This window comes from Ursus americanus, chromosome 11, assembly GCF_024610735.1.
Source record: "Ursus americanus isolate L20-20 chromosome 11, mUrsAme1.1.p, whole genome shotgun sequence".
In the NCBI taxonomy this organism is placed as follows: Eukaryota; Metazoa; Chordata; class Mammalia; order Carnivora; family Ursidae; genus Ursus; species Ursus americanus.
Genome location: NC_142137.1, coordinates 14,563,693 through 14,586,001, shown reverse-complemented (window position 1 = coordinate 14,586,001; position 22,309 = coordinate 14,563,693). Strand labels below are relative to the sequence as shown.

The 22,309-nt window shown below is 35.8% G+C and overlaps 1 protein-coding gene across 3 annotated transcripts in view; it reads right to left on the bottom strand.

Moving 5' to 3' along the window:
* Nucleotides 1–1,848: 1,848 nt before the first annotated feature.
* MANEA (mannosidase endo-alpha) overlaps nucleotides 1,849–22,309 on the bottom strand; it is a 61,552-nt gene continuing 41,091 nt past the window's right edge. For all 3 annotated transcript variants that reach the window (XM_045807044.2, XM_045807043.2, XM_087865327.1), the window contains exons 4-5: nucleotides 5,590–5,666; nucleotides 1,849–4,879 (exon numbers count right to left, since the gene is read on the bottom strand). In XM_045807044.2, coding sequence (XP_045663000.1) covers nucleotides 4,222–4,879; nucleotides 5,590–5,666 — 735 coding nt within the window. In that variant the 3' untranslated portion in view covers nucleotides 1,849–4,221. The remainder of the gene's footprint in view (nucleotides 4,880–5,589; nucleotides 5,667–22,309) is intronic.

Genomic DNA, 22,309 nt, shown 5'->3' with positions numbered 1-22,309 from the left:
ACATTTTAAATAAAGGAAACATTACCTACACTCTATATAAAGAATGACTCTAGTAAAAATAAAACAATGAAACAATGAAATAAAATATTATACATTAAGAGAGTATTTTATTTGGGGATTATATGAAGTCTTTAGCTAAGAATACATAATACTAATGAGGAAAAATAGAATTTGAGCTCAGCTACTATTCATAAAATGATTGTCAACATTTTTTTTTTTACAAGACAGCTAAAAAGTCAAGAGCACAACTTTCAAGAATGTACTTTAAATATAACACCAAATTTTCAAGTAAGAATTTAGCAGCCTTGAAGTTAACTTTTTACATAAAGCCAGAGATTAGACTGCTCTATTTTAGTATTAATGGCTTAATACACTGCCACATGGCTAAGGAATCTAAGTAATTAAAAAACAATACATAGAATGGCAGCATTCAATAAAGACAAACTTGCTACACCCAAAAACCATTCTGACATACTATCCTTAGGTGACTGTGTTTAAATATATAAATTTCTAAGGCTTGTTAAGCATTTATTATAATTTCTTCTAAATATTTTTCTTTCTTGTACTTGATAGTTTCAAAATCAGGGTAAAGATCACATTACATTAGACATTATCAAATTAATAGTGTTTTCATAACGGCTTTTGTAAAACTCACTTTTATGCATGAACATAATTATAATCTATTTTAAATGTAATTGAATAGCTAAAGAGGGTCACTTTATTTCATGTTGTTTACCACAATCTTTGCTCAGATTAACCAAAAGTCAAAAACAAAGCATGATGATACAATCATATACCATAGGTTAAATTATATATAGAATTATCTAACCATAGTACACTATTGCCTTATGTCATGAAATATTTCATGGGGTATTTTCTGAAAGCCTCTTTAAGTTTATGATTAAATTCATGGTTACTTTTTTAATATAAGTTGAGAAAGTTAAAATATATAAGATGCTTTTAAATGAAGTCCAGAACATACAAAATAGTTCTATGTTTTAACCTCACTAAATTTTAGACCTGTGACCATTTACTTACTAGTTGTTTTTTCTTTTGAGATCATAAATTATGTAACAAAAACTAATCACATTGAAAAAATGTTCTTCATTGATGAAATATAATAGCAATACTACTAAGTTCTTTGATTGGACTACGAGTCTCTGTAATTAAGCCAGTGTAGCACTTGAATTCTCAAGAATGATAATCTTATAGGAAGCATACAATAACATTTAGACTTTATGTGGACATATAACAACAAAGTCAGTATAAAATTTTATCTGAGCCAAAAAACTTTTTTGCTTGTGGCTAGGTCTATTTATCATTTTAAAATTATAGATATTTATAAAAATAACTGGAATTTTGCTGGTCATAAATAAAGTATTGCTTCTATACTATGGGACACGAGGGTGTTCAAACTTAATTCAAAATTCAGATACAGACTTTTAAGAACGGTTTCTGTAGGCACTATAGAGTTCAGGAACAGTCATCATGTTTAAATTAACTGATCAGTTTGAAAAAGTGCACGGTTATAAACTTGTTAGGGTAAGATTTCCCAAAAGAGTTACAGCTAACATATGATTATACCCAAAGAATAAAAAAATAAGAGAACATCTCTGCCCCCACGCCCCCCGAAAACCGTTGTTTTTTTTGTGTGTGTGTTTAACAAATTCACAGACTTAAAAATGTGTATACAGTTAAAGATACAGACTTTGTAACTGCTGAATGAATACTACTTTTCATCTGTTAATCAGAAATTAAATATCTCATAAATAGAAAGGGACACATTTTTATACCTAAGACACACTATTTCACGTATGCTTTTATTAAATGAAAGTTAATTACTCCATATAACAAAATAGTCTTTTACTTTTAAAACAGAAAAAAGTTAACATACAACTTAAAACATTAATAACAGCAGTTTTTGACAATATTAGTCCTTAAGGGGAACAATAAAACAAAGGTTGTTTTCTATACAGTCAAAACAGACTGATTAAACCATAAGAGCTGTGATTCATGCACTGCATACATTACACTGTTTAACAGTTATTTTAGGTTATTGAATTCACACCTAGATAGTTTAAATTAGGCAATCAGTTCTTTGCTTTTACTTGTGATCATAATGATCTAAACTGTGTTATAAGTCAAATGATAAAGGCAGCTGTAATGAGTACCTGAGGAAGATTTTAAGAGCGTTCCTAAGAATAATGAAATTAGAGATAATTCCTCCTAATTGTTTTTTAAAACAGGCAAAAAGACACAGGATTTTCATATAAATTCTTAAACCATTATGAGACCAGATTCCAAACATTCTTAAGAACAAATCTGTTTTATCTTACTTTGAAATCTGACCTTTACTGGCTGGTTGGAGTACTGTGTTGGGAACCACAACAAATCCGAGGTAAAGAGTGCTGTGGTAGGTTATCTAGGTCTGCAGCCGGAGCAAGACAGAAAGTGGTAGTATTCGCATGGAGGATTTGTTGACCTTGTTTTTATACACTTTCTCTTAATTTCAGAACTACTTTGTAAAATTTTCTGTCATGGTAGGTTCAAATATACAGTACAAGCAATGACAAAAATTCCTCTGTAGTAATTTCTCTAAATTTAATAAAATACGGTATAAGTGATTATTAGGCATGACACACTTAGAGTTTATCCCTATGATAACATAGTGGCTAACTGGATATAAGAAAAAAATCCACAGGTTATAACTGTATGAACGTTCCTATGAAGAGGCTTGGTTATACCATTATAGTGATTTATTCTCGTAATTGCCTCCAGAAAGTAGATTACTACTATTGTTCTAATTTCTCACGGCCTGATCATTCTCTGCAAAATGGTAAATTCTTAAGTTATAAATCAGTTTAATCATGCCTCTTCTTTTCACAAGAAAAGGTATTTTACTTCAAAATCACTGTCCAAAATAAATTTCATCACCTGATGGGCTATTTTATGACAAATTCTGTTTATTTCTGAATGAATCTCTCTAAAACGTGAAAATTTATATGTATTGTTTAGTATTGCTTCTCTTTAGTAAATTAGATAGCTAAGAAATAATAATCTTGTAATAGCATATATATATTTTATAGTTGTACTTAACTATAAGAACTGAAGGATAATATATACTCTATTATAAAGAGATTCATTTTTAGCATACAGGTGGATTAATTTGTCACAATATGACAAACAAGTGATCACAAGTATTGAATTTGATATATCTCCATGTAAAAATGCTATCTATTGTCTTTTAAACAAGATTATTGCCAACATTAAATGTTCAATTTACAAGTTAAACTTCAGGAATGGATTTAAGATATAAAAGAATTTTCATCTCCATGTTCCTAAAATGCTAGGTAAATTTTCTCTATTTTGGTAAAAATAGCTTAAAAATATTAAGAAGGAAATCCAATGATAGGTAAGAAAGCAAAAAGTTGATACTAACAGTTGGTCTCTGATTAACATTAAATTTTAAAAACATGAATAGAATAACAAGTTAAAGATTGACAGGTTATCCAAAAACTGATATTTTGGGCATTCTATCTTCATAATAATTGTGAGCCAACTATGTTTTCTTTATACAGAAGCATGAAAGAACTTTCCATAGCTTCTAAAATCTGGAATTCAGCATTGTAAAACAGACACATTAGACATGCAAATACCCAGCATGCTGTTAAGTAACCAAAAAAATCCTCAAAAGATGATGCATATTGTGCTGTAGAAAGCAGGCCTTCGTAACACAATGTGATTCACAGTAAGGCTTAAGTTATGATTTTATTTTCCTTAAGAATTTTTATCGGAGGCTTCACTGTATTAGTGAAGGGACTCTGGATGACTGAATCATCAGAAAAAAATCTAAATGAAACATGTACACTAGCTTTTAGGTCTTATTTTCTTCACTAGACCCACCAAATACACACAATCTATTTCTTTAGGCCCAGAATACAAGAAGTTTTTAACTGTGCACTAATTCTCTCTGTAACATAAACATTTTTGTGTGGAATAAAAATTAGCAAAGTAGAATTTCAGTCAGAAATTCAACTTATGCCACAAGGAATGTTATTTGCACAATTTTTCTCTCAGGTATTTTGTCAGTGCAGCATTGTGAAGGATGGCAATGATATTACCATTTTTTAAAAAGTACAAATTCTTTTTATTATGGGGATAACTGCCCATCAGTATATACTTAAAAGGTACGTATTGAAATGAGGTGATTTCTATAGTTGTTTAAGAAAGAGGCAACTTCTGATCTAATGCATAAGTTGCTCTTTCCTTACTGTATTTTTCAGACCACTTGCGAGTTAGTTCTAGATAAAGACTTGGTTTATGAGGCCGGTAATCCAGATACACTGTATTACTGGTTCTTTTGGGAATAGCTTTCTCTATCTGAGTTCCTTCATGCCACTCATTGAAAGAGGTGATAGAAATCACACTGGGGTGGGCATGGAGTGCAGCACCCAGGGCAGTTTCATAGTACTTCCCGCTGATCCGGTTCCGAGTGTTCTGAGCGTTCCATGGGCGGATGCTGGTATCTATATATCCTGGGCCCACACTTGGGATAAACAGTAGGTTGAACTGGTCACAAAAAAATTTTAGCCTTGCCCAATTCTCATATGATGAGCCATAAGTAAAGCCATTTGTGGCGAAATATGTGTAAATTCCATCAAAACCACCTTGAAGAATATCATATCTATGTTTGCTTTCTACTAGAAGTGCAATAAACAGTCCATCATAAGGAGAATTGCGGATGCTCTGAGACCCTGTGGTGGTTAACAAATTGGCCCATTTTTCAGGCTTTGTGATATAGGAATCATAGATATAAAACATAGGAAGAGCATTGCCGGTCTTAGTCTTGTACCTATAAAAGGCCGGATGATTTCCATATCTAGAATACAAAAATATGTAAAAGTGAAGTGAGTATCTGCATTTTCCATAGACAATAACTGTTTCTATATTGAAAATGAAGGTAATCAGTGCAATTTAATCACATCGTTCACTTTCTTTGGGAAATCAGTTATATTAAAGGTAATAGTTAAGAATGCATCTTCAATTTTGCAGACTGGAAAAATGAGATATTGGATACATCACTAACAAGAAATTACCTTATATTGAGGTTTACAAATGATGACCAACACCATAAAAAGCCCATTTTCCATATGAATATGTCAAATGCTATCAGTGATAAATGTCTCACTGTTGCTGACAAGAGTACAGTATCTGTCACGGGTTCTTACCGGTAAAATTCTTGAACATAATGAAGCTGTATTTTTTCTTTGTAATCAGACTAAATATAAATGAAAATATTGGATGTGGGTCCACAGATATAAAAGCAGTTCACATTTCATAATTTGAGCGTTCTTTTTAAAAGACAAAACTCTGCATTCATGATTTATAGAATACCAATTTAAAATGTCAGCCAAAAAATCATAAATAATACAGTAAATCTATACAGAAAGTGAATCATAAGGAATTTTAGGAATGTTCCTTAAAATGATTCATTACAAAATTTAAGTCATTCAAATCACAAATATAATTTAAATGTACTCTTATAACAGTTATCATTGGATCGTAAAACAATAATTAGAAGAAACTCACTTGTCTATAATATACTTGACATTTTTGTACATGTTTTGATCATCTCGATTGCTATATGGTTCGATGTGAAAAGTGACCTAAAACAAATGATTAGAGAAAAAAATTATGATGTAAAAATAAAGTATATTTCATAACAAATTTAAAACCTTAAGATGAAAACTTACTTATTGAACATTATTAACAGATTTCTAGCAGAGAAAGCTCTTAGTCAACGTTGTTACTGTGAAATCAACACGCTCAACAGTTTATACTTCTTACCTGTTCTTACAACTCCCTAAGGTAGTTACCAAGTGAGGCAGACTGCTGGAGGCAAAATAGGCAATCTGAATTCAGAACTCAAATGTTCGACCACTATGCAATACTTCTTCCTACATGTTTATTTCTTATAAAGAATAAATAGGGATATATTCTACATCCAGACATGTTTCTTTAAAAAGAACATGGTCCAGAAAAAGCTGGATTCTTTTCCCAGGTGTGACAAGTTGGCATTTAAATAGAATCAACAATTTTTTTTTTTTTTTGTAAGATTTGAGAGTGATCACGGTGCCAGTGGGGGGAGCAGCAGAGGGAGAGAATCTCAAGCAGACTCCTCGCTGAGCATGGAGGCTGCCTAGGGGCTGGATCTCACTGCCCTGAGATCATGACCTGAGCAGAAATCAAGAGTCGGAAGCTTAACTGAGTTAACGCAAGCACCCCAAAAGCAAGTAACTTCTTTAAATGACAAAGTCCTCTATCATTAAAACACCATTTCACAAACTAATCTACATTTAATGTGTACTATTACTCAAAGAATTTATCACAAAATTACTGGAAAAGCAATACCACTAATACGATGAATGCTTGTTATTGATATGGTTTAAAGATCTCTACCATAACTGTAGAAAGGATTAACCAAAAGTATTTTTTAAATACTGTGCTTAGAAGATTTTTAGTTTAAAAAATGTTATATATAAATCAAGAAAAACTGATTAGGGCTAGTAAAACCATTTTGTAGGATACTTTTGGCTAGTAGTGTAGAACGTCACTTAGATCTGTAAATCAAATAGAATTTTCACTTTTATTACTAACCTTAACTGACTTACCAGTAACCATTAAACATCTTTATGACAATCTACTAAACATCTTAATATTATTCTAATTTAAGGGTTTAGTCTCTATGAAGCATGTATGGAATTAGAAACTTCTGTGCTACTGCAATATGAAATGCCTTTGTTTCGGGGGCACCTGGGTGGCACAGCTGACTGAGCATCCCACTCTTGTTTTCAGCTCAGGTCATGATCTCACGGTGTTGGCATCAGGCCTGCTGCTCAGTGTGGAGTGAGTCTGCTTGGGAATCTCTCTCTCCCTGTGCCCCTCCCTCCCATGTTCTTTCTAAAATAAATAAATCTTTAAAATGCTTTTGTTTTCTATCAACCAATTAAAGTAAAATGAATAAATATGAATACTATGAATAATAAAATGGATTTTACTACATGTCATAGAATTTCAAAGTCAGACAGCATTTAGTGAAAATATTCCCTACTTTGTATATTAATGAAATCTCATTTTATTAAAAGGAAGTTTTATCAATAACAAAGTAAAGTCAAATTCAATTCTGTATATTGTAAGTATTGCTAGGACAGTCACAGTTTTTAGTAGCTTTTTAACTTCAAGTGAAAGCAGAATGGCAAGGGTATAGGTATTTTCATGTTCTTATATAATGTTACCTTGGGTAATTCTCCCTTTAAATGGAATGTTGAATTTTCTAAGCTTCCATTTTATATATAAAGGGTACCCTATTTAAGCAAATAGCCTATGTCAAAATATAAATGGCATCCTTTCCTTCTTTTGTAAAGTACAGATCAAAAAAAGCCGTTATTGATAAATATACAATATTTTCATTTTCCCTCATGTATTTCAAACAATTAAAATCACTTTGTAAAGGTTTAATGATGTAATATAGTTAATATTTCTCTTTTATTGGGAAAACCTATTAGACCAATATTAAAGTAACTTTACAAATGATAGAATACTATATATAAAATGTTTGTGTTAGCTTCAGATTAGAAAGAGTCATAAATGTTCCCTCATTTCATAGTTCTACACTTTTGACTTTTCCAGCTCTTCTCCAACCTGCAGCCAAAGTAAACTTTCTAAAGTGAACATCTGATGATCCTGGAGAGTGAGGTCAGCAATGAAATGTTCCTCCTATTTATCCCCCCTCCCAAAAATCAAAGGATCAGACATTCATACATGAATAAAAGCACCCTCATGGGTGTTTTTAGACCTTTCAACCTTACTCCAAGGAATCTGGCAGGAGTTTCACCCACCAGAGCACCCAGGAAGGGACCTCTGTATGGGCTGGGGAACCAGAGGAGCCAGCCAAACTGCCTAGACCCTTCTTGCCCCTACAGGACAAAAATCGGGTGAGTGCAGCCTGGAATAGTATGAGAGACAGAACCTGCCTAAGTCTAGCCTTCCCTAAGGCAGACTCTAGCACACCATTTTAAAGGGGAAAAAAAAAAAAGTTTGGCCACACAAGAGAAACATTCCTGGCACCAACCCTCTGCCCAATGAAACACTGAAGGGTGCTAATTTATCTGATGGCTGTGACCTCTCCTGCAGGGGAACAGGAAAGCAGTGAGTTCCTAGTTATGGCAACTGGAGAAAGCCATTCTATCCCTAGGCACCTGGAGTACCAAGGTAGGAGATCTATAACTGGAAGTTGGGAGGATATTGGGAAAGCAACAGGTAAGAATTTCAAATGGTGGAAAAGGCGTTGTGCTTATCAGGGGGTACTACTCCTGGGATCATCCTATAAGGTCTGTGAGTGCACCCCAGTGCTAAACCCACACCTCCCTCATGCCATTAGTGCCTTGTACAGGATTCCATGTGCCACTGTGAGAGCAGTCTCCGGTAGAGCATGCTCAGAAACCACTACATGCTAAAAACCAAAAAAAAAGGCTTCTGGCCTGGTAAATTATAAGAACCAGAGAAGACATAAAAGCTTTAAAAAAAACTGCCACAAAGAAGGGACAAGACTTGAGCAGATGCACCTTCATAAACACAGAGGAAAAAGATAATACTATGGAACATAATACCCTATCTGCTGAAGGCAATAAGCAGAATTGAAGAGGTATGTACTACTTCAAACGCAAAGGTACCAGTGAATATCTACAAGGGTTACGAAAAATCAAGGAAATACCTCATCACTAAAAAAGAATTTAAAACAGCCCTAATGAGGAAACTCACTCAAGTTACAAGAAAATTCAGAAAGACAACTCAAATCAAATCAGGAATTAAAAATACAAACAGAGTTCTTTCCAAATTCCGGAGCTGAAAATTCAGTAAATGAGATGAAGAATGTAACAGCATATACAGATCACATGAAAGAAAGAATAACTGACATGGAGGTAAGAATTTGGAAGAGGGAACTCAGAGTTAAAAAAGTGAAGAAAGCCTACATGAATGGGCTTATTATTATTCTGATATTTGTCTTTTTAATGGATAATCAGGATTTCAGAAGGAGAGATGGAGAAGGGGGCAGAGAGTTTATTTAAAAACAAAACAAAGCTTGAGAATTTCCCTAACCTGAGGAAAGACTTGTCTACTGAACTCATAAGATTACCCTTTAAAAAAAAAAAAATTTGACAGAGCGAGTGCACAAGCAGGAAGAGCAAGAGAGGGAGAAGCAGGCTCCCCGCTGAGCAAGGAGCCCAATATGGGACTTAATCCCAGGACCCTGGGATCATGACCTGAGCCGAAGGCAGATGCTTAACCAACTGAGCCACCGAGGCACCCCATAGATTACCCTTTTATTTCAAAATGACCTTGTATAAGACATAAATTGTCATAAATCAATAAAGAATTTTAAAGGCATCTACGTTAAGAAAAAAAAATGTAACCCATACAGAAATTCCCATTACACTATCGGATTTCTCTGCAGAACCTCTACAAGCCAGTAGAGTGTAATGACATATTTGAAGTGTTAAAAAATATAAAACTGTCAGCCAACAATACTTAATCTGGCAAAGTTTTCCTTTAGATAAAGGAAGAAATAAAGGCTTTCCCAGATCAACTAAATCTGAAAAAGTTCACCACCACTAGACGGGCCTTGCAAGCAATGCGATAAGGGCATCTTTAATCTAAAACAACAACAGGCTGACCAGCCTCATGAAAACATACAAAAGTACACAACACACTAGGCAAAAGTAAAAATATTCCTTTCAGACTTAGAAAACTAACTCTAGGTGCGCCTGGGTGGCTCAGTCATTAAGCATCTGCCTTTGGCTAAGGGCGTGATCCCGGCGTTCTGGGATCGAGCCCCGCATCAGGTTCCTCCTTGGGAGCCTGCTTCTTCCTCTCCCACTCTCCCTGCCTGTGTTCCCTCTCTCGCTGTCTGTCTGTCAAATAAATTAATAAAATCTTTAAAAAAAAAAAAAAAACTCTAAATTAGGATGGTGTGTCAGCTCTTCAACTACAGTATAAAAATTAAAGGAAAAGCAGGAAAAATAACTACAGCAACAAGTTAATTAAACTCAAAAAAAAATAGATATAAATTGCAACATCAATATAAAAGAGAGGCCTTCTAGGCAATCAGAGATAAAACCATTTCAGGCTGAGAACAACTTTAAGATATTTTATGTAAGACCCCTGGTAACTAACTACAAGACAAAAACCTACAGCAGATCGACAAAGAAGGGGGAAACAGCATACCACCAGGAAAAATAGCCAATTTACAAAGATTCCTGCCTGGAAAGAGAGGGAAAAAGAAATAATGGAAATACAAAACCAGAAAGCAACTAAGAGGGTATTAGTAAGTCTTTACATATTAATAATTACTTTAAATGGAAGTGGAATGAATTTATCAAAAGGCACACTGGCCAGCTGGACAAAAAAATAAGACCCAACTATTGGGTGCCAATAGGAAATACACTTCAGTTTTAAGGATGCATAGGAGACTTGCAGGGATGGGAAAGCTACTCCATGCAAGCAGAAACTGCAATATAACATCAAATTTCGGAATATAAATTCAAAGAGGGCTGAAAAATTAAGTGTTCAAGTGAAAATCATTAATTTTTTTATGGGAACATTTTCACGTGCTGTGGCAATGATGCTGTAATTGTGTGTTTCTTCTGGTAATACTTTCCCCCCAAATATCAACAGATATAATTTATTATACTTACATCAATTATTGCTAACTTTCCTCTTTATAAAATTGTGCCTCTGTGCCAAATATTTTTCTTTGTAGTTTTACTTAATTTTGTTGAAATAAATATAACTAGTAGGAAAAGAAAAAAAAAGCTCCAATAGTGACATAGGAAGATCCTACAGCTCACATCACAGGGACACATTGAATCTATAGCTACCGATGGAACAATTTCCTCTGGAAAAAACCTAAAACTTGGCAGAGTGGACTCTTCACATCTGGTAAACAAGGGGAAAACCACAACAAAATTGGTAGGAAAGGCTGAGACACAATCTCACCATAAACCCCCACCACGGACCCATAATTGGATGGGGATTCAAAGTTGGAGCCTCTCCCTGAGAAAGTGTTTGAACCCACATTGGGCATCCTAATGTTTAAGACTGGCACCTGAGAGATGAGATTCCAAAACATCTGGCTTTGAAGACCTGGAGGGTTTACACCTACCAGATTGATGGGTCTACGGTAAACTGAAAAATGGCTCTGAAAAGGCTCACGTGCAGACTCACCTGCCCCAGGGCGGGCACAGAAGCAGTCCTCTGCAGGTGCCCAGACTTTATGCGAAGGAAACTCATTTGCTAATGTTAAAGCATTGGTGTGAGGGGCGGGGGCCTGCAGGAAAACTTCCTGGGGAAGAAGGCTGGTGAGTGCCATCTTCCTAATCTCTCTCAGTTGTGCTCTAGAGCAACAGCTTCTCCTGGAGAAGAGATTTTATCCATGCCTGGTATCCTGGTTTTTATGCCTGGTGACCCAGTTTTTGTAGCTGCCACTCAGAAAACACCCCTTTATCACCTAGTTCTAGAGAATGAGGGGCTTGTGTTCCTGGGTCCGGGACAGGCCTGTAACAATCAGAGGCAGTTTAGCAGACTAACACTCCCAGGGCAGAGTACAGATAGCAGACCACAAACCCACTCCCAACCTGAGAAACAGGACTATTTGCTGGTCCAGGGGCTCTGACCTGAGGGTTTGACCTGAGGCTTCTCGTTTGGCACATTTATAGATATTCACACTCTCCATCTGCCTTGCTTGAGCTTGCCATTATCTTTAAGAAAGGAACTTGTTATAATATTTTTGGCTGGTTCCTTGATTTTTACAGCTGCTTCTGGGGGACACTTCTATATCACCTGGCTCTGGTGGTCAGTGGAGTTTATGCTCACAAATCCCACAGGACTGTAACCAACAGAGAAAGAGTTCTTAAACAGCTACCACCATAGGGCACACCAAGAGGTAAGAGAACTAGGAGCTCAGTCTTTTTGTGAAAGAGGCCTATTAGCTTATCATCATAGCTGCAATCTGAGAGGCAGGCTTCTAATTAAACACACAATGAAGGGCTGACTATAAACCTTTCCTGAGCCTTCAGAGGGCGGGTACTATCTCTCGTTCTCCCTCTGCTGCACTCCAGAGGCTCAGCATGTCTTAGAGGGAAGGTCTTACATGTGTCTGGTGCCCTGATTTTTGCGGCTGCAATCCAAAGGATAACCCTTGATTGCCTGGCTCTCTAGCAGCAGAGCCTGAGTTCCTGAGTTCCCGACAGTACTTGGTGGGACACCACATGGACAGTAGACTGAAACACAGTCCCATGCTGTCAAAAAGGCTGACTTGCTTGCCCTGGAGCTTCAGCCTTAGGGGCAGGCTTCAGGTTTGGCATCCAGCTAGAGCCTACAGAAGTGCTCTCAGAGAACATAAGACAGGGGATGCTATCTTTGTGCCTTCCCTCTGCCTCACTACAGCTTGTGGAATCTCCCAAAAAGCAGCTTATAAACTTGCCTGGAGCCCCAGTTTTCACAACTGCCACTCAGACAACATCTCCAGATCACCTGCCTCTGATGGTGATGATGGCTCTGATCAGCCTGAATCTCGGTGCTGACTGAGGCCCTCCCCTGCTTTGGGTAACTAACTGGTATCGGAACACCCCAACTACAGGGATCTGTTAGACAACCAAAAGCTAGGGCAGGGTTGAATGTTAAAGTTCATCTCCTGCACAAGACCAACCATTCAAGGCTGGCAGAGGTGGCTGTTTCATCTAACAGAGTTTCGTTAGTGAAATAGAGATAGTAAGTTACCTGATTGATAGTTGAAATTAATGATCATAAATATGTCCACAACACTCTGAAGAATGGATAAAAAAAAGTGAGAACATCAAGAAAGGGGTAGGAAACAAAGTATCAAATGGAAATCAATGCTAGAGAACAAAATAGCTGAACTAGAAAATATACAAGTTCAGAAAAACCTAAGCAGGCCAGAAGAAAGGGTCACAACCAAGAACACTCCACCTGGCAAAGTTATCATTCACAATTCAGAAGAGATAGTTTTCCACAGAAGCAAAAGCCAAAGGAGTTCATCACCACAAACCTGTCCTACAAGAGACATTAAAGGGACTGTTTTAGGTAGAAAAGAAAGGGTGCTAAATAGTAACAACTTGTGAAAGTATGAATTTCACTAGTAAAGGTAAATATATAGCGAGGGTAGTGAATCACAAAGCTAGCATGAAGGTTAAACAAAAGTAGTAAAAATAACTACAATAATTACGGGATACACATAATAAAAAGATGTAAAATGTGATATCATAAACATTTGAGAACAAAAGAAGACAAAAGAAACAGAGGAACCAAAAAGCAGCCAGAAAACAACTGACAAAACAGCAAGAAATACATACTATCACATTACTTATGGTATGTCTATACCACAAAATAGGCTTTTATTTTTTTCTTTTTTAAAGATTTTATTTTTTCATTTGACAGAGAGAGATAGCCAACGAGAGAGGGAACACAAGCCGGGGGAGTGGGAGAGGAAGAGGCAGGCTCCCAGCAGAGGAGCCCCACGTGGGGCTGGATCCCAGAGCTCCAGGATCATGCCCTGAGCCGAAGGCAGACGCTCAATGACTGAGCCACCCAGGCACCCCCAAAATATGATAGTCTTTGTTTTAAAAGCCTAAGAGATAAAAAGGGGAATTCCATAATGATAAAGGGGTCAATCCAATAAGAAGATATAGCATTTGCAAATATTTATGCACTCAACATAGGACCACCTAAATATATAAAGCAAATGTTAAAACACCTGAAGGGAGAAAAAGGAATACAATAATAGTAGGAGACTTAAATCCACTACGTCAATGGATAAATCATTCAGAGAATAAAAGGAATTAAAGGCCTTAACATGTCAGAACAGATGAACTTAACATATTTACAGAAAATTTCATTCAAAGCAACGGACTGCACCTTCTTAAAGTGCATAGTCATTCTCCAGGATAGGTTATATGTTATGTCACAAAACAAGTATTAACAAATTAAGTAATATTGAAATCAATTACCATGTGGTCAGATAAGATGCTTGATGAAACCAGGAAACAATTATAAGAAAACTGGGAAATTCACAAACATGTGGAGATTAAACAGCATGGTACTGAACAACCAATATATCAATGAAGAAATTAAAAGAGAAATTTAAATATTCCTTGAGATAATGAAAATAGATTAAAAATACAAAAACTTAAGAGGGGAGTTCATAGCAATAAATGCCTACTTCCAGAAATAAGAAAAAAAATATCAAATGAACAACCTAACTCTACATGTCAAAGAACTAGAAAAAAAAAAGAACAGAGCCCAAAGTTATAAGGAAGGAAGGAGAAAATGAAGTTTGGAGTTTTATTGGGAAGGAGAGACTAAAATGGTAATAAAGAAGAAACCGAGAGTGGTTTCTTTGAAAATATAAACAAAATTGTCAAACCTTTAACTAGTCTAACCAATAAAACAAACAAAATCAGAAATAAGAGATGTTACAAATGAACCATATAAATACAAAGGATCATAAAAACTACAATGAACAAATATATGCCAACAAATGGACAAACCTAGAAGATATGGATAAGTTTCTAGAAACACACAACTTTCTGAGACTGCATCATGAAGAAAGAGAAAATCTGAACAAACCTATTACTGGTAAGGAGATTGAGTCAGTAATCAAAAACTTTTTTTTTTAAGATTTTATTTATTTATTCGACAGAGATAGAGACAGCCAGCGAGAGAGGGAACACAAGCAGGGGGAGTGGGAGAGGAAGAAGCAGGCTCATAACGGAGGAGCCCGATGTGGGGCTCGATCCCATAACGCCGGGATCACGCCCTGAGCCGAAGGCAGGCGCTTAACTGCTGTGCCACCCAGGCGCCCCAGTAATCAAAAACTTCTAATAAACAAAAGTCCAGGGACAGAATGCTGCATTGGTGAATTCTACCAAATATTCAAAGAATTAATATCAATCTTTACTTTCCAAAAAACAGAAGAGGAGCGAACTCTTCCAAACTCATTTTACAAGGTTAGCATTACCCTGATACCCAAACTAGACAAGGATGCCACAAGAAAAGAAAATTACAGGCCAATATGCATGATGAACGCAGATGCAAAAATCATCAACAAATTATTAAGCTGCATTATTTATAATAGCCAAGACAACAGAACAAACTAAATGTCCACTGAAGGATGAATGGGTAAAGAAGTAGCAGTATGTATGTGTATATATAGTGATACACGCGCACACACACACACACACATACACTCTGGAATATTATTCAGCCATAATAAAGAATGAATAAAATCTTGCCATTTATGACAACATGGATAAACCTTGAGGGATTTATACTAAGTAAAATAAGTCAGACAGAGAAAGAGAAATGCTGTATGATCTCACTTAAATGTGGAACAAACCAAGCTCACAGATACAAAGGCAGAGGGTAGGAGGTTTAGGGATGTGGGCAAAGGTGTTCAAGATGCACAAAATTTCCAGTTATAAAAAAAACAGTCATGGGGATGTAATGTACAGCATGGCCACTACAGTTCCTAATACTCTACTGCACATTTGAAAGTTGCTAAGAGAATATATCTTAAAACTTTTTATCGCAAGCAAACTGAGGCAACCTACTGAACAGATATTAACTAAACTTATTGTGGTGATCATTCCTAAATATATATAAATATAAAGTCTTTACATTGTACACCTGAAACTAATATAATGCTACACGTCAATTATACCAGTTAAAGAAAAAGGAAATCAAAGAATATCTCAAAACAAATGAAAATGGAAACATAACATACCAAAAATCAATGGACTGCTGCAAAACTAGTTCTAAGACAGAAATTTATAGTGACGCATGCACATATTAAGAAATGAGAAAGATGGTAAATAAACAGCCTTAACTTTACACCTCAAGGAACTAGAAAAAGAACTAAGCCCAGAGTTAGCAGAAGGAAAGAAATAATAAAGGTCATAGCAAAAGTAAATGGAGACCAGAAAAGCAATAGAAAAGATCAATGAAACTAAGAGCTGGTTTTTTGGAAAGATTAACAGAATTTACAACTCTTAAGCAAGACTGAAAATCTGAGACAGAAGACTCAAATAAAAAGAAATTACAAGAGACACTACCAAAATAAATAGGATAATAAGAGACAACTATGGATAATTATATGCCAACAAATTAGATAACCTAAGGATAATTTCCTAGAGACACAGAAATAGAAGTCTGAACAGTAACATGTAAGTAGACTGAATCATTATCAGAAACTTACTGACAATCGAAACCCCATGAACAGATATCTTAACTGGGCAATTCTACCAAATATTTAAAGAGGAATTAATGCCAATACTTTTCAATTTTTCCACAAACTAGAGAACGAGGGAACACTTCTAACCTCATTCTGTGAGGCCAGCATTACTGTGATGCCAAAGCTAGATAATGATTGATGGAAAACTATAGATGCTATGAAAAGAGTGGCAAAAATTTTCAACTATTAACAAACTGAATTCAAGAACTCTTTAAAGGAATTATATACCATGATCAAGTGGGATTTATCCCTGGGAATTAAGAATGGTTCAACATACTTAAATCAATGAGATACATCACTTTAATAGAATGAAAGATAAAAATCATAAGATGATCATCTCAACAGATGCAGAAAAGGCATTTAAAAAGATATCCTTTCACGATAAAACTTTCAACATATATGACACAGAAAGAACATACCTAATGATAATAAAGGCAAAATACAACACACCCACATTACAGTCAGGGAAAAACTGAAAAATTTCCTCTAAGATTAGGAAAAAGACAAGTATGCTCACGTTACCACTCTTATTCAATAGAGTCCATGCAAGTCCTAGCTAGAGCAATCAGGCAAGACAAAGATATATAAGTATCCGAATAGGAGAAGAATAAGTAAAACTGTCATTATTTGCAGATGATAGGACCTTATATATTAAAAATCCTGAAGACTCAAAGTATTGGATCTAATCAGTGAATTCGGTAAAGCTGCACAAATTAAAACCAATACACAGAAATCAGTTGCATTCTCTACACTAACGTACATTTGAAAAGGAAACAAACAAAAAAATATCTCAGGGCACCTGGGTGGTTCAGTTGGTTAAGGGTCTGCCTTCCGCTCAGGTCATGATCCTAGGTTCTGGGATGAGCCCCAAGGCTGGATCCCTGCTCAGCAGGGAACTGCTTCTCCCTCTCCCTCTGCTCGTGCTCTCTCTCCTCTCTCTCAAATAAATAAAATCTTTAAAAAAAATCTCATTAACAAAAGCATCAAAAACAATAAATACAGACGAATAAATTTAAGTAAAAGATCTGTATAATGAAAACTACATAACTTTGCTAAAAGAAACTGAAGACAACATAAACAAATGGAAAGACATCTCGTGTTCACAGTTGCAAGAGATAATAGTAAAATGTTCATGCTACCCAAAGCAGTCTATAGATTCAATGCAATCCCTATCCAAATCCAATGTAATTTTTCACAGAAATAAATAGAAAAAACAATCCTCAAATTTGTTTGAAACCACAGAAGACCCCTAATAGATAAAACAACAAAACTAGATGTGGAATACCAACAGTATGAGAAATGTGATTTATATATCAAATAGAAAAACACCTGCTATTTTAAAATACTAAATTTATTAAAATGCAAGACCATCAGTGGCTAAGTTGGTTCTTTCACAGGATCCTCCTGATTTTCTTTTACCTAGATGGATGGTTTTCTCAGTCAGATTGTGATGTGATGATGTTATACAATTAACAACCCACAATCTGAGTGGCTTTCAAAGACAAACATTTGTTGCACATAGTTCGATAGACTGGCTATGATGGCTCTGCTCCCGACTATGGATCAGGTTCAGATCTGCTCCATGTGCCTATCATTCTGGGTCCTAAGAAGAAAGAGCACCGGGGGCAAGCTGTTCTCACAGAAGAGAAAAGGAATACAACCATGGAAGCACATACAGTGTTTATGCTTAGATATGGTATATATTATGTTTTTTTCACATCTTGCCAAAGCCAGCCATGAGGCCTAGGCCAACATCAATGGGTCAGGAGATACACTCACTCTTTTCCATGGAGCAGAAGGGACAAAGGAATACTGACTAAACAATGATACGATCTACCAAAATGTGCAAACACTATTTTACTACTGTGCTCTTTTTTTTTTTTAAAGTTTATTTATTTTAGAGCATTCAAACGGGAGGGAAGGGGCAGGGCAGTAGGGGAAGAGAAAGGAGAGCAGCAGACTCCCCACTAAGCGGGGAGCCCCACAGGAGGCTCCATCTCAAGACCCTGAGATGATGACCTGAGCCAAAATCAAGAGTCTGATGCTGAACCTACTGAGCCACCAAGGAGAGCCCCTCACTGCTGTGTTCTTAAAGATATAGGAGGATGGCAAAGATACAGTGGAAAAGATCCAGCTCTGATTTTTATTATAGTTAAAAGATGTTACAACAGCCCTTGTTTCAATGAATATGCTAACAAATATATCAAAGAGCAGATATCTAAATCTCTTTGAAAAAAACTCAATTTATATTTTGCTTTACGCATTTACTCTGCCCCCAAGAATTAATTAGTCCACATTTGCTAAAGATAAAGCAAAACAAAGAACTAAAGTGTCAAACATTTTTGTTATTCTTGCTCATTTGTTTGACTTAAAAGCCCTCACCTAAAATGACCCGGTTGAAGTTAATAAATAAAAATTGCAATTACAAAGTACTTAATGACTAATACTAGTTAAACCATTATGTAATCAAAACTATCAAAGCTATGACAAAAGCTTAACTGTGAGACAAACTCATTTCTTAACAAACTCTCTATCCCTAAACCAAAAAAAAGAATGAAAATAAAAACATTTTCACTTCAAAAAATAGGGAAGAGTTTAAAACCCAAGGAAAGAATGATTAGTTCTATCCAATGAAGACTGAATAGAATTAATACATTAAAACTATTTGAATATTTAAAAAAAACTATTAGAATATTTTAAAAATAAAATTGCTAATTTGAAGGGCTGCTTTTTTGGCAGGAAGGGGGGCTAAGCAACTCTGTACCAACCAAACTGTAGAAAAGGGGAGATTATTTCCTTGTGCTGAAAATTAGCAAGGACAAAAAGAGGTGTTACTGATAAACCCACTTATTTTACTCAAAGTTTCAGGTGTGATAAGTTATGCACATTGTAGGTCCCAGTTTATTAGCACAGAACTCACAATATTATTCATTTCTTCTATCATTGCCTTAGAACTTTAATTTTAGAAAGTTACAGTCATTACTTAAGCATCAACTTTTCTTTGTATTAGCAGGCAAAGTTTCCATTCTTTACAAAAACAGGATAAAAACACTATAAGAAATACCTGCTCAACAACACTACAGAAATCACACAAAAATCCAATAAATAAAACCATCTTATGGTTTCATCCTGTCATTTTGTGAATGAGGAAGATAATCCAAGATGAAGTAACTAACACAAAATACCAGAACTGAGATAACTCCATTCTCATGGTTCCTGGTCTATTTTTGTAAGCACTGCATAGTTGCTTGCTCCCCAGACACAGGGCCAAGAAATATCCTAAACATTTTGTAAAATATTAGCCTGTCTGGCTCCAAATGTTTCTGATCATTAGACACAAAAGCTGAAGCACAGAGAGACCATGTATGTTAGCAATCAGATATCTTTGCCAAACTCTCCTAAACAGGAGAAAACCAAACCTATCCTCATGCATCAGAACATCCTCATTTTACCTTTAAACTCCTGAAAGTACATTCTAAAAAGCCAGCTTTCTTGAGTTGTGAAGGCCTCTTCCCTCTCATCTCCCAGGATTACAGTACCTATAATTACATGGACAGAAGAGTGGCCTTTGGACCTGTTTTGTGGAACATAAATCATATGACTTATCCAGTTTCAGACCTGGTGCCAGAATTTGCAAGGTCTGTGTATTTGCAGATTTCAAATGCCAATGAGAGCTTACTGAATGGTACTGGCAGACATGGCAAATGACAGCTCTTTCCAGTCAGCTAATTTAGGAGATGCTGCTGCCTTAAGAGCTTTAGGATTATAAAGTAGAAAAAGGCAGCTTTATGGACAGGAATGGGGAAGGAAAAAAAAAAAAAAAAAAGAACTTGCCTATTGCCTATTTAAGCTGCTCCTGTTTCCCTAGAGTTCTAGTTCTACCCCCTGAGAAGTTACTGAATCCTTAAGCTGCAAGAGGTATTAAAACTAATTTTTCAGATCTTTATTTAGAAATAAATATTTCACATCATCTCTTAAACACCTCACTTGGTTTACCTGTACTGGACAAACCAGACTGTCTTCCATTAGGATATATGAACTTCAAGACATTTCAGAGCAAATAAAAACCCTCAGTGATTTTTAAGAGTGGTAACAACCTGAGAATTCAGAATAAATAGCCACTAGTGAAAAGATACTCTGATTCACATTTTCATTAAGATTTGCTAGCATACTACCTTAAAAAACAGTAATAAAAATGAGCAATCTAAGAATTATTAGACGTGAAAATTATTGCTTAAGGACAAGAACAGAACGGATAATGCAAAAAAACTAAACCAGTATTATGAAGACCACATTATTAATAAACATTCCTTTTACACTTCATTCTAAACAATTCTTGAATTATATACTCAAATCTCATATAAAGTGCTTTGTTTCTGGATTATGTTTCATTGATCTCTTTCTGTATACTAACGTTAATGCCATACTCCTAATATCTGTCATTTTATAGTACATTTCATTATTTGGAAAAACAAGTTTTCCCTTCATTAACATTTTTTAAAGTCTTTTTTTAAGATCTTATATTTTAAATAAAATCTTTAAAAAAATTTTTTTTTTACAAAGCTGCTTGAGTGGCTCAGTTGGTCAACCTTCTGCCTTCAGCTCAGGTCATGATCCCAGTGTCCTAGGATCAAGTCTCACATTAGTCTCCCTCTCACTCTGTCAAGTAAATAAAATCTTAAAAATTTATTTTTTAGAGAGCGCATGCAGGGAGCATGAGCAGGAGAGGGGCAAAGGGAGAGGGAAAAGCAGAATTCCACCGAGCCCAGAGCCCTCAATCTCAGGATGACCCTGAGATCATAACCCAAGTCAAAGTCAGCCACGTAACCGAGTCACTCAGGTGCCCCTAAAAGTCTTACTTTTTTCTAACTTATTTATAAACTTTAGGATTAGGTGGTTAAATTCTGCATTTAAAATCTCATCAGAATTTTTCACTGGGATTACATTAAATTTATAAATTATATTAAAATATAAAATATAGGGGCTGAGCCACCTAGGTTAAACATCTGCCTTCGCCTCAGGTCATGATCTTGGGGTCTTGGGATGGAGCCCTAAATCGGGCTTCCTGCTCAGCGAGGAGCCTGCTTCTCCCTCTCCCTTTGCTCCTTCCCCATCACTCATGCTCGCATGCTCACTCTCTAACGAGTGGATAAAATCTTTAAAATATATATATAAAATACAAATGATCAAAAAGAATGGCCACATGGCAATTTTGAATCTTCACATTAAATTCATGTTTTTCCATTTATGTAAGTCTTATATGCTTTCATAAAATGCCAAAGACTTCTTTGTATATCTACTTCTATACTATTTTCAGGGTACATTTTTTCCCGTTAATATAGGACTCCTATTGACTCATATTCATTGGTTTCAACCACCTTACTGTACTCATTACATACAAGTTTTTAGATACTTCTCATGAGTTTCATAGGTATTTTCCATTTGCAAAGAATGGTAATTTTACTTAGAACATTTTTTTTCTTTTTGTATTTTTTAGTTAAAGTGATTTGTTCAGAATCTCTATAACAGGGTGCCTGGGTGGCTCAGTTGGTTAAGCATCTGCCTTCAGCTTGGGTCATGATCTCAGGGTCATGGAATCCAGCCCTGCATTGGGCTCCTTGCTCAACAGGGAGTCTGCTTCTCCTCTGCCTCTCCCCACTGCATCTGCATGCTCTCTCTCTCTCTCTCTGGCTCTCTCTCTCTCTCTCACTCTCTGTGTCAAATAAATGAAATGTTAAAAAGAATCTCTATAACAATATTAAATAATACTGATGACAGAGGGGATTCTTTATTGATCTTGGTTTAACAAGCATGATACCACTGTTTTTCCATTAAGGATGGTGTTTGAGGGGCGTGTGGGTGACTTAATCGGTTAAGCATCTGCCTTTGGCTCACGTCATGATCTCAGAGTCTTGGGATCTAGCCATCCAGCTCCCCGCTCAG